Source organism: Artemia franciscana, chromosome 18 (assembly GCF_032884065.1).
Source record: "Artemia franciscana chromosome 18, ASM3288406v1, whole genome shotgun sequence".
Classification (NCBI taxonomy): Eukaryota; Metazoa; Arthropoda; class Branchiopoda; order Anostraca; family Artemiidae; genus Artemia; species Artemia franciscana.
This window is the reverse complement of record NC_088880.1, coordinates 6247580-6264790: the sequence shown is the minus strand read 5'-3', so window position 1 is coordinate 6264790 and position 17211 is coordinate 6247580. Positions and strand designations below refer to the sequence as shown.

At 35.5% G+C, this 17211-nt stretch overlaps 1 protein-coding gene across 10 annotated transcripts in view; it reads left to right on the top strand.

Moving 5' to 3' along the window:
- Positions 1 to 17211, top strand: part of LOC136038541 (dual specificity protein kinase CLK2-like) — a 60943-nt gene that overhangs the window by 21008 nt on the left and 22724 nt on the right. For all 10 annotated transcript variants that reach the window (XM_065721676.1, XM_065721677.1, XM_065721674.1 and 7 more), the window contains exons 3-6: positions 558 to 636; positions 1729 to 1795; positions 5738 to 5851; positions 14473 to 14563. In XM_065721676.1, the coding sequence (XP_065577748.1) occupies positions 558 to 636; positions 1729 to 1795; positions 5738 to 5851; positions 14473 to 14563 (351 nt within the window). The remainder of the gene's footprint in view (positions 1 to 557; positions 637 to 1728; positions 1796 to 5737; positions 5852 to 14472; positions 14564 to 17211) is intronic.

Here is a 17211-nt window from a genome sequence, read left to right as displayed (position 1 = left end):
GGTATCAATTACATTTCTGTGTCAATGCTGCTACTTACATCTTTTGTGTTTATTTCTAAACTCTCTTGAGTTTTGCAACTGGGTCGTAGGCCGCTGTTCTCTGTCATATGTGAAAAAAAAACTTTTTAAGATTGTGGGTTTGGACAGGGTAGCGCGAATCCATCTTACTTCGGCATATTGTGGTAGGCAGTACATTATGATACTATACAGCGCGTGCCCTTAAAAACATTGACTTCTCAGCCATTGGTAAAATATGTCATAAGGACTCTTAAGTAATTCATTCTGTTTTAATGCTGATTGAATTTTGCTTTCTTTTCTATTGCTGCTATTAATTACATAGGTTAAGATATCAATTCAATTCCAAATCAGTGCTACCATTTGCGTCTTTTTTCTATTTATTTCGGTAATCCCTTCGTGTGGCATGTTGGTCTTTCGACGCCTTTCTCTGAAATGAATTTGACCATGCGCCTTCTTTCTGATTGATCTGTATCTTCGATGTGTGTTTCGTCTGATTGGTGGCTCTACCTTCGTTGGTTCGATGTGATTGATTTCTACAGAGCTCAAGGGCACCGTCGATTGAAGATGATGAAGATGGCCATTTGATTTACCACACTGGATACATCATCCGTGATAGATGTTCGTGTCTATTCTATTCACAGTGACAACTTTTTTACATTTTAAAGTTTCTCTGTTAATATCTTTTTTTTATTCTTTGCTAATTTAAAACCATTCGTCTATACTTGTAGGGGGATCTAGGGTTCTAACTCTACTCCTTCAACAAAAGTTAATAAACATCTGTTAAAGCTTAAAGATTGATATTGTTATTTTTTGTTCCTTACCCCTCTTGACAATCCCTTTCTCCCATTCTATTACTGTATTCAAAAAAAGTGATTGGATGGTTTCAGTTTAGGCTATCAGAAGATCATAGTTTTTTTGGTATATAAATCGGTTATTTGGTGTTATTTCCAAGATTTTTTTTTGTAAATTGCAAAAAAAATTCTAATAGAAAATTGTTCTGGGTTAAAGGGTCTTTTTACATACCTATAACCTTTCAGTTGGATTAAACTTTAAAGGCTATTACAAATATATGTCGTAATTGCGTTTACGTTTCTTATTTTCTGGTTTTCTCTTTCCCCTATTTCTGTAAAAATTAAAAAGTAATTTGTGAGTGATCAAATGTTGCTATTGATAAAATTGGAAAGTCTGTAAGCTAGAAGATTTAAAATGTTTATGTCTTACATGTTAAAATTTTTTTTTTTATTAATGCCGTTTTTAACTTTCTATCTTCTTTTTCTTGCTAGTACTACTTTGTATTATCATTGCTTTCGCTACTATGAGTTAATATTCATTTTAAAAATATTGGGATAGAGAAAGTAATTTATTTTAGTTACTGTTTGTATTGCTATATTCTGTTCAATTATTTTGACGGAGTTTCTCATTTGTTGTTAATGAAGTAATAGTAATTAGGGTAGAAAAATAATATTGTATTTTTTTTTTTTTTTTTTTTTTTTACTTTGAGAAAAGAAGCTTTCCTGACTAAATATAAATGGAGCATGCGTGTTCCGGAAAGATTCAATATGTTTTAATTTAGTTCAGGGGAAAAATGGTAACTTGGAAAATACTTCTAAACATTTTATATTGAGAAAACTAAAAAAAAAAATCCATCATGGTTAGAGATATTTGTTCCATTGAATTGTTTCTAATATTTTTTATTTGATCTTTTTGCAGACAAGGTTCAATCGACCCTTGGTGAAGGTACATTTGGAAAAGTTGTAAAAGTTAAAGATTTAAAAAGGTATGTGAATTATATGCTAGAAGCTAATATTTCGTTTCCCTTTTTCCCTTATATTTATTTATCTTTTAACTTATATTTATAATTATTTATATTAATTGCCTTTAAGAATTCTACAGCTGTAACATATATTGGGGGTTATAATGGTTTTACCATTTCAAGTATTTGGCCCTCTTAATGTTTCCCGTTTTGCTGCTAGGAATTAGAGCGAAACTAAATACTGCAGTTTTGGGTATCAAGTTGAATCTCTTTTGTTTTTATCACTTGATTATCAGATTTACAGTTTTCTACAGTCTCTGGGGGGGGGGGTGGTTAACCAGTTTTGGTTTTGCTGAAGGTGGTAGCTTGTAGGATTTAGCGCTAACTAATGCCCCCCTTGAAATCATAAATTATCATCCCGTGCCTTCCAATAAAATCTCTTATTTAAACTACTAGTTTCTGTTAGTTTTGGGTATGACTCTCACTTTGGTTGTTGCTAAAGTTTTTTTCACTGTAATTACTATTTGGCTATACATTCGCTTGTCTTTGGTTAAATGTAGCCCTTTAATTTTCTGGATGAAATCTTTTGTGGGAGAGTTTTTAATTTATTTTTTCGTTTTTAATTGAAATAATTTTTTGATGGAAAAATTTTTTTCAAAATGGAATATTTGAAAATTTTTTATCAATTTCCTCCATCAATTTCTTTCGACTGTTAAAAAGGGCTCTACCATTGCAAGTATTTTGCCCTCTTGATGTTTTCCTGTTTTGTTCCTATTAGTTAGCGTGAAACTGAATATTGCAGTACTCTCTTCTGTTTTTAGCTCTTGATTATCAGGTTTACAGTTTTATACTGCCTCTGGGTGGGGTGGTTAACCAGTTTTGGTTTTGCTGAAGGTGCTAGCTTGTAGGATTTAGTGCTAATTAATGCCCCTCCCCCTCGAAATCCTGAATTCTCAAGAATATTTGGTCTGTTCTTATTGAAATTACGAAAAAGTGTCCCCCCTCCCCGCCAGAAAACTTATCATTGTCCCCTCGCTCCTCGGGGTACATCTTTGTCCGTCATGAATCAATCCAAAAATCTCGGTAATCCCTATTGCAATTCCAGTAGGCAAAGCTCATTTGAATTACCCTTACTCCATGCCTATCTACCTTAGCTCTGCCCTAGGATGGATGATAGACTACCTATAAACAAGTGAAATGACATTCTTTTTATACAATCCTGAAAAAGGCTTATACCAGCTGTGACTCTCACTGAGACTATCTGTCTTGGCTTTACTACGACTAGCCATAACTCTCAAGTCTTTCATCAATTCCACCAATTTGATTTTAATTCAAAAATCTACGAAAAATGTACGTGCCTGAAACGGTTTAACAACTGAACAATCTTCAAATAAAAGCGAGAACAAGCTTAGCAGACCTTATTCTTGGGAAACTAGCCCTGATTAAAAAATTTCTGAAGTAGGGGGTCAAACCCAAAATCAGAATTGATTTACTCTGTGAACTCTGGTGGCCCCTTTCTCTCTTAGAATATGGCCTTGGTTAAAATTTTGGTCGTGATTGGTACGAGTAATAGTTAATAGTTAAATAGTTTTCTTGGTTGTTTTACAAAATCTTGAGTACCAATTTGTATAATTAACTCTCCTTCTGTGCCTAATTAAGGTTTAGTAATTGATTTGTAAATTGTTGTGAAGCATTCATTAGACATTCATAGAGATTGGTTTTACTTATAGAGCTGATTAATTGAAAACGGAAGTTTTTAGTCAAGCCTTCCAAATTTCCACCGTATTTGGGCTCCAGTTACCGGTAATGAATGGTGTTATTCAGTATTGCAACCTTTAGAATAGTGTCAGAGAACTTGCTTCATATTTTGGTATAAGTTAGCAACTGGAAGTAAGCAATAGGGTTTTGTCCCCCTCCCCAAATATATCATTTTAGGAGGACAAGGGTCCTATGGCCCTGTGGTTCTTGAAAACTTATGGCAGAGTCTTCTTAACGAAATTGGAGCTATCTGAAACCATTGTAGATGCGAGATTGATTGGAGGCGAAAGTTTTTTAGACCCGAGTTCCAAGTTTCAATAATATTTTGAAAGCGATCCAGGATTGTGGGTTGGGTTCCACGAAAATAAACTTCAAAACGAATCACAAATTTGTTTATATGCATTTTGTTACGTTTTTACGAGACGTGAAAAACTTGGGGGGGGGGTTCAAATCCGATACCCCTTCATCCACTGAATACGGCCTTGTATACAGATAGCGGTTTTTCTGTAATTCTGGCGAAACTAAAATATCATTTTGAGAGAATATTTGCTTGATCTAATTGTGACATTTATCTGAGTCTGTATTTTCGATCATACAAATGTCAAACTTAAACAGAGAACTAGTGTTTGTACATAAAAGGCTATAAAACATGTCTGAAGTGGTAATAAAATGTCACTTCTCGCTCTTGATAGGTGCCAAAAGGTCCCCACTCCAATTTTTTTCTTGGGAACGAGCCTTTAATATTTTTTCGTGGTTAGGGGAGGCCAAGGTTTGGAGCAAATCTTATATTTGTCATGAAATATCATATTTTGGGATATTAAATTTATTTTGTGTTTTGTATATTTTTGTCTTCTGGGTAGGCAGCAGTAAGTTCCCTCTTTACCTTTCCCTGTTGGTGCCTTGATATTTAACTTATATTTATTTTAAAGATGTTATAAAGTAGAGTTTTAACTTCATTCGTATATTTGATCTTCCAGTTAGAGGACTGCTAAAACCCCCTAGTGTCATCCCTATGTGCATCTTTGCGCACTTAGTGGAAGCGGGAAATAGACTCAGCGGAAAAATGATTTTGAATTTTGGATAGAAAACTGTTATAGGCTACTGCATAATCAAATTTCTTCAATAAATGACAATACTCTACTGTTTGAAAGACTGCAGCACCACTTCATGTAGTTTTGTAGAGACAATACTAAATGACTTAATCAGTTCGAAGTTGATTATAGTCCACGCTAAGTCTTCAAAACTAATATATTGTAGATTAGAGATGACCTTACAGTCTGAGGCTCATGACCAAATCCCTCCTCCTCCAATCCAAAATTTTCTTGAGTTTTTGGGCTTTTCTGTTCAAATCATAGTAAAGTTTGTCTCTTATTACCTCTCACTCCCCCTCATAAAAATGGCGTACGTGCCTGTTGTACATATCCATAAGTAAGGCTATGCAATCTCACTTGAAGGGAGAGAGAAAGAGAAAGGGGGTGAGAGAATTAGACTCGTTTAGTAAGGATTTTTGAAGGAATTTGTTACCTCGCTGTCGAAAGTTCGATTATGTAACCTGGTTTTCTTGATAACTAAGTTTTCCTTTATGTTGTTAAAACTACAGGTTTTATTTTTGTTGAGATTAAACTAGTTGAAATCTTGTTTTTAGTTTTATTAAAACTGAAATTTTTACTAAGTTTTAGAGGTTGAGTTTGGCTTTGCTAGTAATTAAGACAGTTGGGAAGTACAGAAAAGCTTCTAGGCTGAAAAGAAATGTTTTTGAAAATAAGGGGTGGGAACTCATCCCTACCCCCTCCCATTAAAGGCATTTGAAGATCTTATCAACAGAGGCCGATCGCTAGATCCTAAAGAAAATGAGATGTTACGTAACTCTGCCAGATCGATTTGCCTGACATTCTCAATTATTTAATTTCGCATTGTTCGTTTAAGTTTTGAAGTGTGTTTTTTACTTTGAAAGTTGTAATAAGTCCTGATAAGTATCGGGACGCTATCAGACTGAAAATTGATATTTTGTAACTGAGTGAATTGGAAATTACCTCTCCTCCCCAAAAAAAAAGAGAAAAAATGCTTTAAGATTTAAAAACAAAGACTTCCCAATAGATCCTAAAGAAAGAGAGATGTGAAGCAACTAAGAAAAATAAATCAGCTGGGAAAATCAATTAGGCATTGTAGTTATTTGTTTAATTAGACTTATCTTTAATTTAATTTTAGAAGTGGAGTTTTGGCTTTAAAAGTCATTAAAAATGTTGAGAAGTACCGGGAAGCTGCCAGACTGGAAATTAACGTCCTAGAAAAACTGGAAGAAAAAGATCCTGATGGAAAAAAGTGAGTTTAATCTTTTTTTTTCTTTTTGGGTAGTGTTCAAGGAGGGACCTACGTAGTGGGGGTCTTCGGCCACCTTCCCTCAAAACCCTAGTTTTTCTTAAAATTCTTTGTATTTGCTAATCAAACTGTCAAATATAGTTCAAAGTTATTTCTCTTCCCATCCCCCTTAGAAAAAGAAATTATCTTGTGTTCAAGAATTTTGGCTTTGCAGTGTAAAAGCTTTATACGTTCTGAGGCAGAACGAGGCAATGAAGGAATATATTATATATATATATATATATATATATATATATATATATATATATATATATATATATATATATATATATATAACGAAAAGAGAAATCACCAATGCAACAGCACAAACACATTACAAAAAAAAAAGGAGACAGAAGGAGAAAATTAAGACTATTTTCCTAAATTAGTGATTAATATGGACCAGCACTTGAATGAGGCCTTAACCCTTCTCATCCATACAATCACATAGGTCAAACAGCATACCCATACACAATCAACCATAAAGAATAATCCATGGACAGGCAGTCATGTCGTCAATAAGTATAAGTCGTCATTTACCAAACAATAAAAACAGTAAAGACAAATAATTCAGAGGCAACAACCCAAAACAAGGGCTCATCAGGAGAATGCACTTGCCTATAGGGTTTCGGCACTTTAAATTCTCTACCCAGTCAAGTGTTGTGCCTACCACAGAATATATCTATATATATTCCAAAAATGCAAAAATTGATATGCAGATAATGGGAGCCATGGAGACTAAGGAAAATATAAAATTTATATTAGAGAAATAGTAAAATATATAAGTTCTAGATGCGTAATTGACATAACCGGACCGGTTCCGATCTCTCGTCACTAGTGCAACATGAGCTCTTAGCTCTTTTTAATTAAAAGCAAAAGAAAAATGCTAATTATACCCATAGCGTAATAAATGTAATACATTTCGGAGGAGAGTCGCACTCGAAAAAACCATTGGATTGTGTGCTTGTGCCACATCCCTTTCTTAAAATGCAACCTTTCTTAAAATGTTTTCTAAAATCTATCTAAAAATCTTTCGAAAAATCACAAAAAAAAAAATGAGAGATGTTGAGTTTGGTGAGTAGGGCTTGTTTCTGTGATGATTCTAGGAGTCTTGAAGAGGGAGGGAAAGAGATCCGTAGAAGTTCGTTAACACTATTACAAACGTAAAATTTAATTCGGCCCAAGAAGCTTTGCTTGTTATGGGCCATAGAATACAATGATAGAGCACTAAAAGAACCATAAATAATACCCTAAATCAAACAATACATATGAAATGAGCATGGGGAAGAATAAACACTAGCATACAGTGAAAAAAAAGACTTTTAAAATTAGGAAGATTCCTGAAAACAATTTTAAAAAGAATAAGAGAGAGAGATATCAGTTAAGAAAGAATTCCAAAAAGGAGAAACAATAGGAGAAGAGAAAACAGGAAAAATGAAAACAAAGGAGAGAGATGGAAATTACTAAACAGGAAAGATCCGACGAAATAATGCCTTTGCAGAAAAAAAAAATAGAGGGACATCCAAAGGGATGGAGTTCCATAATAGAATTGATTGATATACAGGAAACCTCTGGGCTGCTGTAGATGATCGCTTTGGTAAAATAAATCGTCTAGAAGAACTACGTTAAAAAAGAAGAGTACCTACCTGAGCCTGTACGTGAAAGAAATTGCTGCAGGGGCGATGGAAGAGTACCTAGAAAAGCAGAATGCGCTAAATAAAGATTACCTTTACTTTATCTTTAATAAAGATAATATGATCCAGGGGAGCTATTCCAGTATCATTATAAGATCAGGGGAAGTGTAAAGTCGAGAGAGAAGAAAAGTAGCCTTCACTGTCCTATTTTGGGCTCTGATCTGAGCGTAGAAGAAATGTATGAGTATTACTCCAGACAGAGCAGCAATAAGAAAGGTAAGGATAAATAGAATCATAATAAAGAGAAACCATAATATTAGGAGGAAGAAATGAATTTACCCGGTGCAACATACACACCAAGAAATTTCACCATAGTAGCTTATGGTGTAATATCATTCCCATAAGTCAGGGTGATTGGCTCCTGGTCGTCTCTCATACGGTAAAGGGTCCTGAAATTGATACCATTTGACCAGCACAATCCTTTACTTTATCAAGAAGACTTTGAGCTATAGAAGTGGCAGATTGCAGGTCCACTGCAGCAATGAAAAAGTTACTGTCATCAGCAAAAAAAAACAGGGTGAACATGGGGATGAAGACCATCAACAAGATCATGAATGTGATTTAGAAACGAGAGTGGGCCAAGCACAGAGCCCTTTGGGACACCTTTCAATATAGGTGAAGTAGAGGGAGAAGTACCATTAACCGAAACATACTGAGATCTCCCTGACAGATAAGATCTTAACCATTCAAATGAAACTCCATGCACTCCAAATAAAGATAGTTTAGACAAAAGAACAGAGTGGTGAACCATATCAAAGGCCTTTGAAAAGTCAAGAAACAGACCCAAAGCACACAAGCCCTTGTCCAGATTAACACGCATAAACTCTGTTCCATCTGAAAGAGCATACAAGGAAGAGAAAGAGGGACGAAAACCATAGTGACGGTTAGTTATGAGAGAATTTCCAGCCGTCGTATTAGTACTAAACACAAATGAAGAGAGTCTACGATACACTATTTTTCAACAATCTTAGAGATGACAGGAAGAAGAGAAATAGGTCTGTAGTTTGAAATTAGAGATGAATCACCTTTTTTATGGAAAGGTACAACCGTAGCAAATTAAAATAAATGAGGAAAAACACAAGAAGAAAGGGAGAGGTTAGTTATGTGTTAGATGGGGGTAAGAAACAAACTGACCAATTTTTTTTTTTTTTTTTAAGGACATTATTACTCAAACCAAAACTGTCAACTGAACGACTGCTTGGAAGTTCAGAAATAATACTAGAGATCTCAGTAGCAATGCATGGAGAAAGGAAAAAAGACTTTCCTGTCAAAGGAAAAAAACTTACTTTACTCTGGGGTGGAATGAGAACTGAAGGAAGCGTGATGAAATACAAATTAAAATCACTTGCTGAGGGTTTTTTGTCCACAATAGATCCATCAGCTTTCCTATAAAGACATGGGGAAGACTGTTTGAGGTTTTTGCGGGAAAGAGCTTCATTCACTACAGTCCAGACCTTGCGCAAATTCCCCTTACACTCATTACACAACGACGCAAAAAATGCAACTTTTTTGCTGGACGAACGGCAAAAGTGAGCATATTTTTTAATGTTTTACTTCAAAAGATCATCTTGTGTCTTACTTTTACATGCAGCCTTGAACAAAGACGCCTTCATATGGGTTGCATTGATCAGACCTCTAGACATCCATGGGCATTTCAGTGTAGAATTCCTTGGCCTTCTTCTAAGAGGAAAATGTTTATCCAACAGAGTTTCCATACGACGCAAGAATAATCTAGTTGCACATTCAACATCATTAGCTTCAAGAACACTAGACCAATCATTACTCTGAAGACTGTGTGTTAAATTAGAAATTTCTTTATCTGTAAAAGCTCTAAAAGAAGAATCTCCTTTTTCATCCACAGTAATCTCTGTTTTAGGCACAAATAGTGATAGATAAATAGGGAAGTGATCAGAAAGATCAGTGGAAACAAGACCAGAATTGAACTTCAAATTAGGAGAATGAGAAATGAAAATATTTTCTATTCAAGTGGCAGAATTTCTTGTAGGGTCAACACGAGAAGGAAAAAAATTGAAGGAAGTAGCCCAGAAGAAGATAGTACATCAAAAAGATGGTCATATTTGTCACTTGATCGGACATTAATATATTACAATTAAAATCTCCCAAAACATAAATCTGTTTGTTTTTTTTTTGGAGAAAGTCCCCAAGCCAGAAATCTGATCAAGCAAATCACAGAACAGATGTGTTGGAAAAGGAGGGGGCTTATGAAACAAACAAACAGTGTCACATGCAAACTGGCTTTCTAGATCCACGACAAGAGAATAAACTGTCCTACTATTAGACACCACTGATGTAAACAAGGATTCAAGGTCAGATCGTCTACTAAATTCAATATTAGATTTTATAAACAAAGAAATACCCCCCGAATACTTTGTTAACATTCTAGGGACATGAATAGCAATATAGCCATGCATATCATAAACTGTTAATTTTTCACTATCAGATAACCACGTTTCTGTCAGGCCTATGACATCAAAAGGGCAAGAATTGTCAGACCACAAATATGATTTCAGACTATCCCACTTATCTTTTATCCCACGCACAATCAAACAAAATACATTAAAGCTACTATTTAAAGAGAGTGAGGGCATAATTTTATCACAGTAATCAATAGTAGTGTGATAATTGCAACTATAATTAACCATAGATTCAAGAAGAGGGTCAAATGTGTGTGCTTCATGTTTACCAGCACTACTTGGTAGTTCAAATATAACTGAATTAAGAACAGAAGAATTCAAAAGAAAAGAGAAATCACCCATATATACTAGACATGACAAATGTATACAGTATCTTTACAAATGAACACAATATCTTAGAAATGAAGACAATATCTTTACAAATGAACACAATATCTTTACAAATGAACACAATATCCATACAAGCAGGCTGAAGTAGCAGAGGGTGGACTGAAAGGTAAAACATATAGGCAACAAAGGAGAAGACATCTACAAGAACAAAGATTTTTTGGAAATTCTCTAGACTTTTTGTATGTGTTCCTTTCCAGATTCTTTCAAGTAAATGTTTTGTATGGAAATAAACATATGAATGTATAGTTTTATAAATTTATAGCAAATGCACAATTGCTTGTAAGTATAATAAAATATAAATATGTATTTTACGTCTATAGTCGGTAAGTGTCCGTAAATGCCTGACTATCACTAATCTCAACTCTGAAATATTCTTATAAAATTATACAACGTTTAAAGATTTGGCAAGTGTCCATATGCCCCAGCCAATCACTAATTTTCAGCTCTGAAAACATTCTTCTGTGGTTATACAGCGACTAACTGAGGGCATCCATAGACAAATACAGTTGATAGTTTTCCTGATCCTCAAAATAGGGCGTGCGTTGCGTTTTTTTTTCTATGATTTATCCGATGGGCTCTTTCTGCTAGTGTATACTAAATGTATAATATAATAATTGTTAGTAATATATTATAATTTTTCTCCAATTAGGAAAAGTTACGTGTAAATATGTAATATACAATATAAATATACAATCTATGGTAATTGTAAACGTAGTGTTTGATAATGAATGCAAGAGACAATGCACCTAAGCCAGGGGCTGCCTCGCCTCTGGTATCTTTAAGCGCCACAGGGTGTCTTTTTCCAGTCTTCTTGGATGTGACCTGCAACGGATAACAACCACAGCATAATGCCGGCTGAGCCAGTTTGGGTAACCAAGAATAACAACATTATCACGTGCATTTTAAATTTATATTTGAGTTAAGCGACAAACAATACAAAACAACACGACGGCGTTTGCCATCGCTTCTGTTGCTCTTTGAATCTGGGTATATCCTATCCCTGGGTATAACTAGGTATATCCTGTAATCCTATCACATATTCGTTGCTTTTAGAATCGTCTTAATCTTTGAAATCAATCTTATAAATAATCTTGGTATAATATTTGTCATGGCAACTCCGTTTGGCTAATACTTAGATCGACGGGTCTACCTGATAAATACTGTAAGCTTTTTGAAAAGCTGTACGAAGAGACCGAGAGTTGCGTCCAAGTCAACGGAAAACGGAGCGCGACATTCAATATCAAAACTGGCGTTTGCCAAGGGTGTGCCGCCGCCCCGGAATTGTTCAATTGTGTGATAGACTATGTGATGACAAGAACTACAAATCGCCTGCCCTTTGGTCTGCAGTTTGGAGATCGCATTCTGACGGATGCGGACTTCGCAGACGATCTTGCTCTCGTTGCCGACTCAATCGACCAGCTGACCGACGCTCTGGAAGTCCTGAAGGAAGAGGCAGCAAAAGTGGGGCTGAAAATCAACTGGCTCAAAACTAAGATTATGGCAATTGAACCCCCAGGTCCAGTCTCGCACCCTGATACCATAACTGTCTGCGGAACACTTGTTGAAGTCGTTAAAAACTTCACTTACCTCGGCTCTGTGCTGTCCAATGATGGCTCCGTAGACGAAGAGGTATGCAGCCGAATATCGAAAGCCTCTTCCATCGTCGGTAGACTCAACAGTCTATGGAGAATGCCGCACATCTCAAGGCGTACGAAAATGCGAATCTATAACGCATCCGTAAGCTCCGTCCTGCTCTACGCGGCGGAAACCTGGCCCCTCAAATCAACCATCCTTAAAATGATAGACGTCTGTCAGACGAAACAGCTTCGCCGGATCGAGGGATTCCGGTGGGATGATTTTGTAAGCAACGCAAGGTTGCTTACTCTCACCTCCCAGGTGCCATTCTCCGTCCAGATAGCGCAGAGGTCTCTCAGATGGTTCGGACACCTCCTACGAATGCCGACATCAACGCCAGCCCGAATAGTGTACGACTTCGACCCAAAAGCCCATGGCTGGTCTCGCCCGAGGGGCAGACCTCGGACAAGGTGGAAAGACAGCCTCGACAAATTCTTGGTGATGGCCAACATTGCTGTCGACGAGGCGCCTCATTTAGCAGCAGACCGGTCCGCCTGGAGAAGTCAAGTTGCGAAGCTCTCTACGCCGCACCCCATGCGGCAGGAGCCTTAAGTCTAAGTCAAGTCAAGACGGATAACAAAATCTTACCCCCCTTCCCCCGATAGAATCTTCTGATTCTAATACCCAGTGATGATTTTGGCTTTTCTTCCGTTCAGGCAAAATCTTGATTAGTGCCCCCCCCCCTGTCTCTCAATGTTTCCAGGTCAAACTTTAATAAAAAAAATTATTTATTAGCACAATTATTTTCAGTTTTATTATTTAATCACTAATTTATTTTTTAATTAATCTTTATGTATTATTTAATTGGTTATTTTTAATTTGTTTTATTAATTAATCAACAATTTATAATTGTTTTCAATTACTACTTGCAACCTTTACTTTTTTTTATAAAAGTACAGTTTCAAAAATTACAAAATGATCATAGCCGTTAAATAATTTATTTGAAATTTTGTGCCTCTAAAATTTCTGCGCTAGGGGCAAGTGCCCTATCTACCCCCCTCTCAACCACCCCTGGAAAGTCCCCAAATATTTTTTGGTCTCTTATATAAAATCGCCCGCAATGATCCTCAGACTTCCCATTCTTCTTTTTCCTCTTTGTTGACCACATCATTGCAGGAAGTTCATATTTTCGAATTCTCACTAAAACCAATACCAATTGAACTCTAGGTTTTCTTGAATACCCCCCCCCCCCCCCAAGGAAATACAAACTGTAGTTTTTTCGCATTCTCACTTGATAGAATACCAATATAGGTGTTTATGCACTTCCTCCCCGCTACCTACGTCAAGAAAGTATTAACTCCAAATTGCTCCCTATAGACTAATTTATTGCTGGGAATTCGATATTTTTGTTTTCTCACTAGAGGAAATATCGAGGTTTGTTCAACGTCCCTCTTCCCTCCCTAAGAAAATACAAACTTCGATGAGTTAATTACCGAATGTTTATTTGCCGGGAATTCGATGTTTATGCATCCTCATTAGAAGGAATACCAATTCTATATTTGTGCTACCTTTTCTATCTTGGCACACTAAAACCTGCTAAAGCCCTTGATTTTTACTTGCTATTCAAAGTAGATTGGTGTTAATTTCTCGTTTTTTGAAGGACAGTTCGTTGTCCTGACGCTTAGAATTCCTATTTTTATTATTCATTTGCAAAAAGCGTGCTTTTTTGGATCATACCAAATTTGGTTCGGGATGATAATGTTCATTGCTAATGTTATTCACAAAACCCCAAAAAAATTGTTGCCAAGTAAGAGGATTTCCTTCAAATAGGGCAGTAGTGTTTTTGTGTCACTGTGCATAAATGGTTTCAATATTCGGACAATTTTTTGCCACTCTTTCAAAAGTGATTTTAGTTGCATGATGAGCAATGACCCTTCCGAACGTATGGGTGTGGTTATGAAGTTTTTCATAGGTCATTGTACCGAAATATTGCACTTTCAGTCTAGACGATTGTTGGTTGTCGCAAAACCTAGGATTTTGGCTAATAGTATCAACGACATCGCGGAATGGTGTCCAATGTGTACTTTAATCCTCCCCCTTCTTAAAGTTAGAATTTTTCTCCTTTCAAAATTATTGGTACGCATATAGTTTACCCCTCAGAGGGTTGGGGGTGGGCTTAATCAAAAACTTCTATTTTTACTTTAATTGTCCAGAACGGGGGTACATTGGATCAATCAAGTGTGTAAACCCCCCCCCCCCCCCACATACTACAACCTCTGTTAAGCTATGGTTGTAATAGGTGTTATTTTATATATGAATGGGTGTTGGGAAATTTGTAGTTAGTTGTATAATAGGATGCTGCAGCTAGGAACAAACAAATGATTATTCCTTTTAATTTAAAAAAATAGTGAAACAATTTGAATTTTTGTCTTTAATTGCTTATGTAGTTCCCAATTTTGATTTTGTTTGCTATCAAAATGTTATGTTTCAGGCTTTGCGTGAAAATGCTCGATTGGTTCGACTTCCATGGACACATGTGTATTGCATTTGAAATTTTGGGTTTGTCAGTGTTTGACTTTTTGGTAAGTCTTTTGCTTTTCAAGTTTGCTTTTCTCCATCTGTTCCCCCTAACTCTTCTTCTCCTCTTTGCCCCTCCTCCTCTCTTCTTGTTTTTATTTCTTCCTCGTTCTCTTTTAATTTGAAATGGTGTAAAGCAAAATCTCAAAAAGGTGACTAGGCCTTGTTTATTTTTTCAATATTTTAAATGTCGGGGATTTGAAATTCTGAAGTAGATGAACCTTATCATTGTTTTTCATTAATGTCGTTGCTAAGTGGATCGGTGTATAGCTGCTAACCTGATTTTCAATAATAATTTTACATTATTAAATTTATAATTAAACTATAACAAATAGTTACATCGAAGAAAAAACAATAACAAGCCTTTTAGCCATTGCTTAAGAAAGGGCATCTTCTATTTTATTTTTCGTTTTTAATGTTTGTCTTTTTATATTAGTTTGTGGACTTTTACCCATGTTTTTCGTTTTTAACTGAGTGGAGGTCCTTTTCTAAAGCACTTTCAAGTTGTTAATTCTTTACGCATGTCTTCAAGTTGTCTTCATGTTTTCATGTTCTTCATGTCATGTTCTTCATGTTCTTCATGTCTTCATGTCTTCATGTTTTTCGTTTTTAACTGAGTGGAAGTCCTTTTCTAAAGCACTTTCAAGTTGTTAATTCTTTACGCATGTCTGCCTGGTTTGTGAATTCGTAGCATGCTTCTGATATTGTAATGCAATCATTTCCAAAGGTTTGCACCCTTGGATTAATAGTAAATACTTCTTAGAAATAAAAGTAAATTAGTTCTTTGAATAGAAGTAAATCTTGAAGTAACATATTTGACCTACTCATCAAATTTTATTCCTCGGCCCTAAACCATCATTCCAGACTGGGTTACTGCCGAAAGGGATACTGCCGTATTTTAATTTGTGTGGTTTTCAATTACATTTATAGGAAACTGCTGACCACCGAGGGGACACCCCTCTCTGGCTTGAGTACAGTTTAATTTTGTAATGTCATTGCTTACATTTATACAAAATAAGACGTCATTTTTTGTCTAAGTCAAAGGCCGTCGCAGGGTTCAGTGGTATTTCTTGAGATTTTTCATTTTCCAATTCTAAAGAAGGGCCTTTCCCCCATAATATAAATACCCTATTTGTAATGCCTTTACAGTTAAAAAACTCTGACTACCCTGATGCAACCAAGATTTTTTTAAATGTTTCGATTTAAACCAGGAAAATCAGCTGTGGTGCACAGACATAAGGGGGGATTTGGGTATTATTATAGTTAGATAGGTTTTATTTTCATCCACAATATAAACATAAATAAAAATGACACCACTCATAAATTATTGCAGCAATAAGAAAGTCCTAAGTACTTGTGCTGCAAATTCATGTTATGATTTATATCTTATAAATAAATATCTAAACAGAGCAATTCATGATTATCCACCTAGCCTGTCTTGTATATAAAAAACAACAACACATACACACGAACACAATACAACAAAATAATCTTATCAAATATTATTTACCGGTTTCAGCCCCCACCACACCCCAAAAAACTGCGAGAGAAAAAAACATGAAAACCTCCCGCCCTTCAAAGTCTATTAGTTAAATAAAATGTTTTCATTTTTTTTAAACCCACATAGTGACAGACTCCCTGATGCTAGCCGGCAGATTATTCCAAACAGTAGGCCTCAGATTATGAACCACATGATGATCTGACTGTTTATCTTTTTTCATGGCTTAAAAGTTGTGAAAAACTTGTATAGTTTATAGCTAAAAGTTGTATAGTTTGTAGTTCAGTGAAGAAATTAAGCTAAACTGGGCTAATTTATGATACAGGAGAGAAATAAGATGGTTTAAAAAAGAAACGAAACATTTGTTTCCCCATTTGATGCTCTTTCCTTATTATGTAAATTGAAATACCCTTGTTTTTGGTATAATATTACCCCGTTGCAGACATTTACTTTCATTAATTTGGAGCAAATTTAATTTACTTGCCGTGGCTGAATCTATCCATGTACCTTAGTGACGCAAAGAGTTTGAAGCATTGTGTGATTTTAATGACATTTAATTGACATTTAATGACATTTCAAGAAGTCCATAGTGACATAGTCCATGATAATTTTGGCAAAGCTTAGTTAATGGGATTAAAATCAAGTTTCCAAGCTGTGTCGTAGGCTCAGAACATCTTGAAAATGTCATTGAAAAGATGTGACCAAAAAAAAATCTTTCTTGTCAGTAAGATCTTTTTTATAGGTAAATTTGTTGTTTTTCTCAATTTTCTCAGTGAAGATAAAAAGGCATTTTTCATTGAAAACACTCTCTAAAATGGTATTTTTTCAATTCTGTGGTAGGGGTCCTCAATCTACGTCTTTGAACCATTATCGTAGGCTAAACACATAACTTTTTAAGGAAAAGGAATTTCTGGAGAGACAAATAACCTCTGCCTTGTTAGAACCTGATTGGCTTTCATCTGTGAATTCTTGAGCAGCAAGCCAGTAAAGAGGACGAAAATTTTATTTGTAACAAGATTTTTTACAAGTACTTTCTCTGTTTTCCTTTTTTGAAGCATTTTGCGATGACCTCGTCCTTGACAGCTTTGAGAAATTTTTCACGGGACTTTTTAAGTAGGCTGTTAATATATGTCGAATATTAGGAAGCCCGAGTAA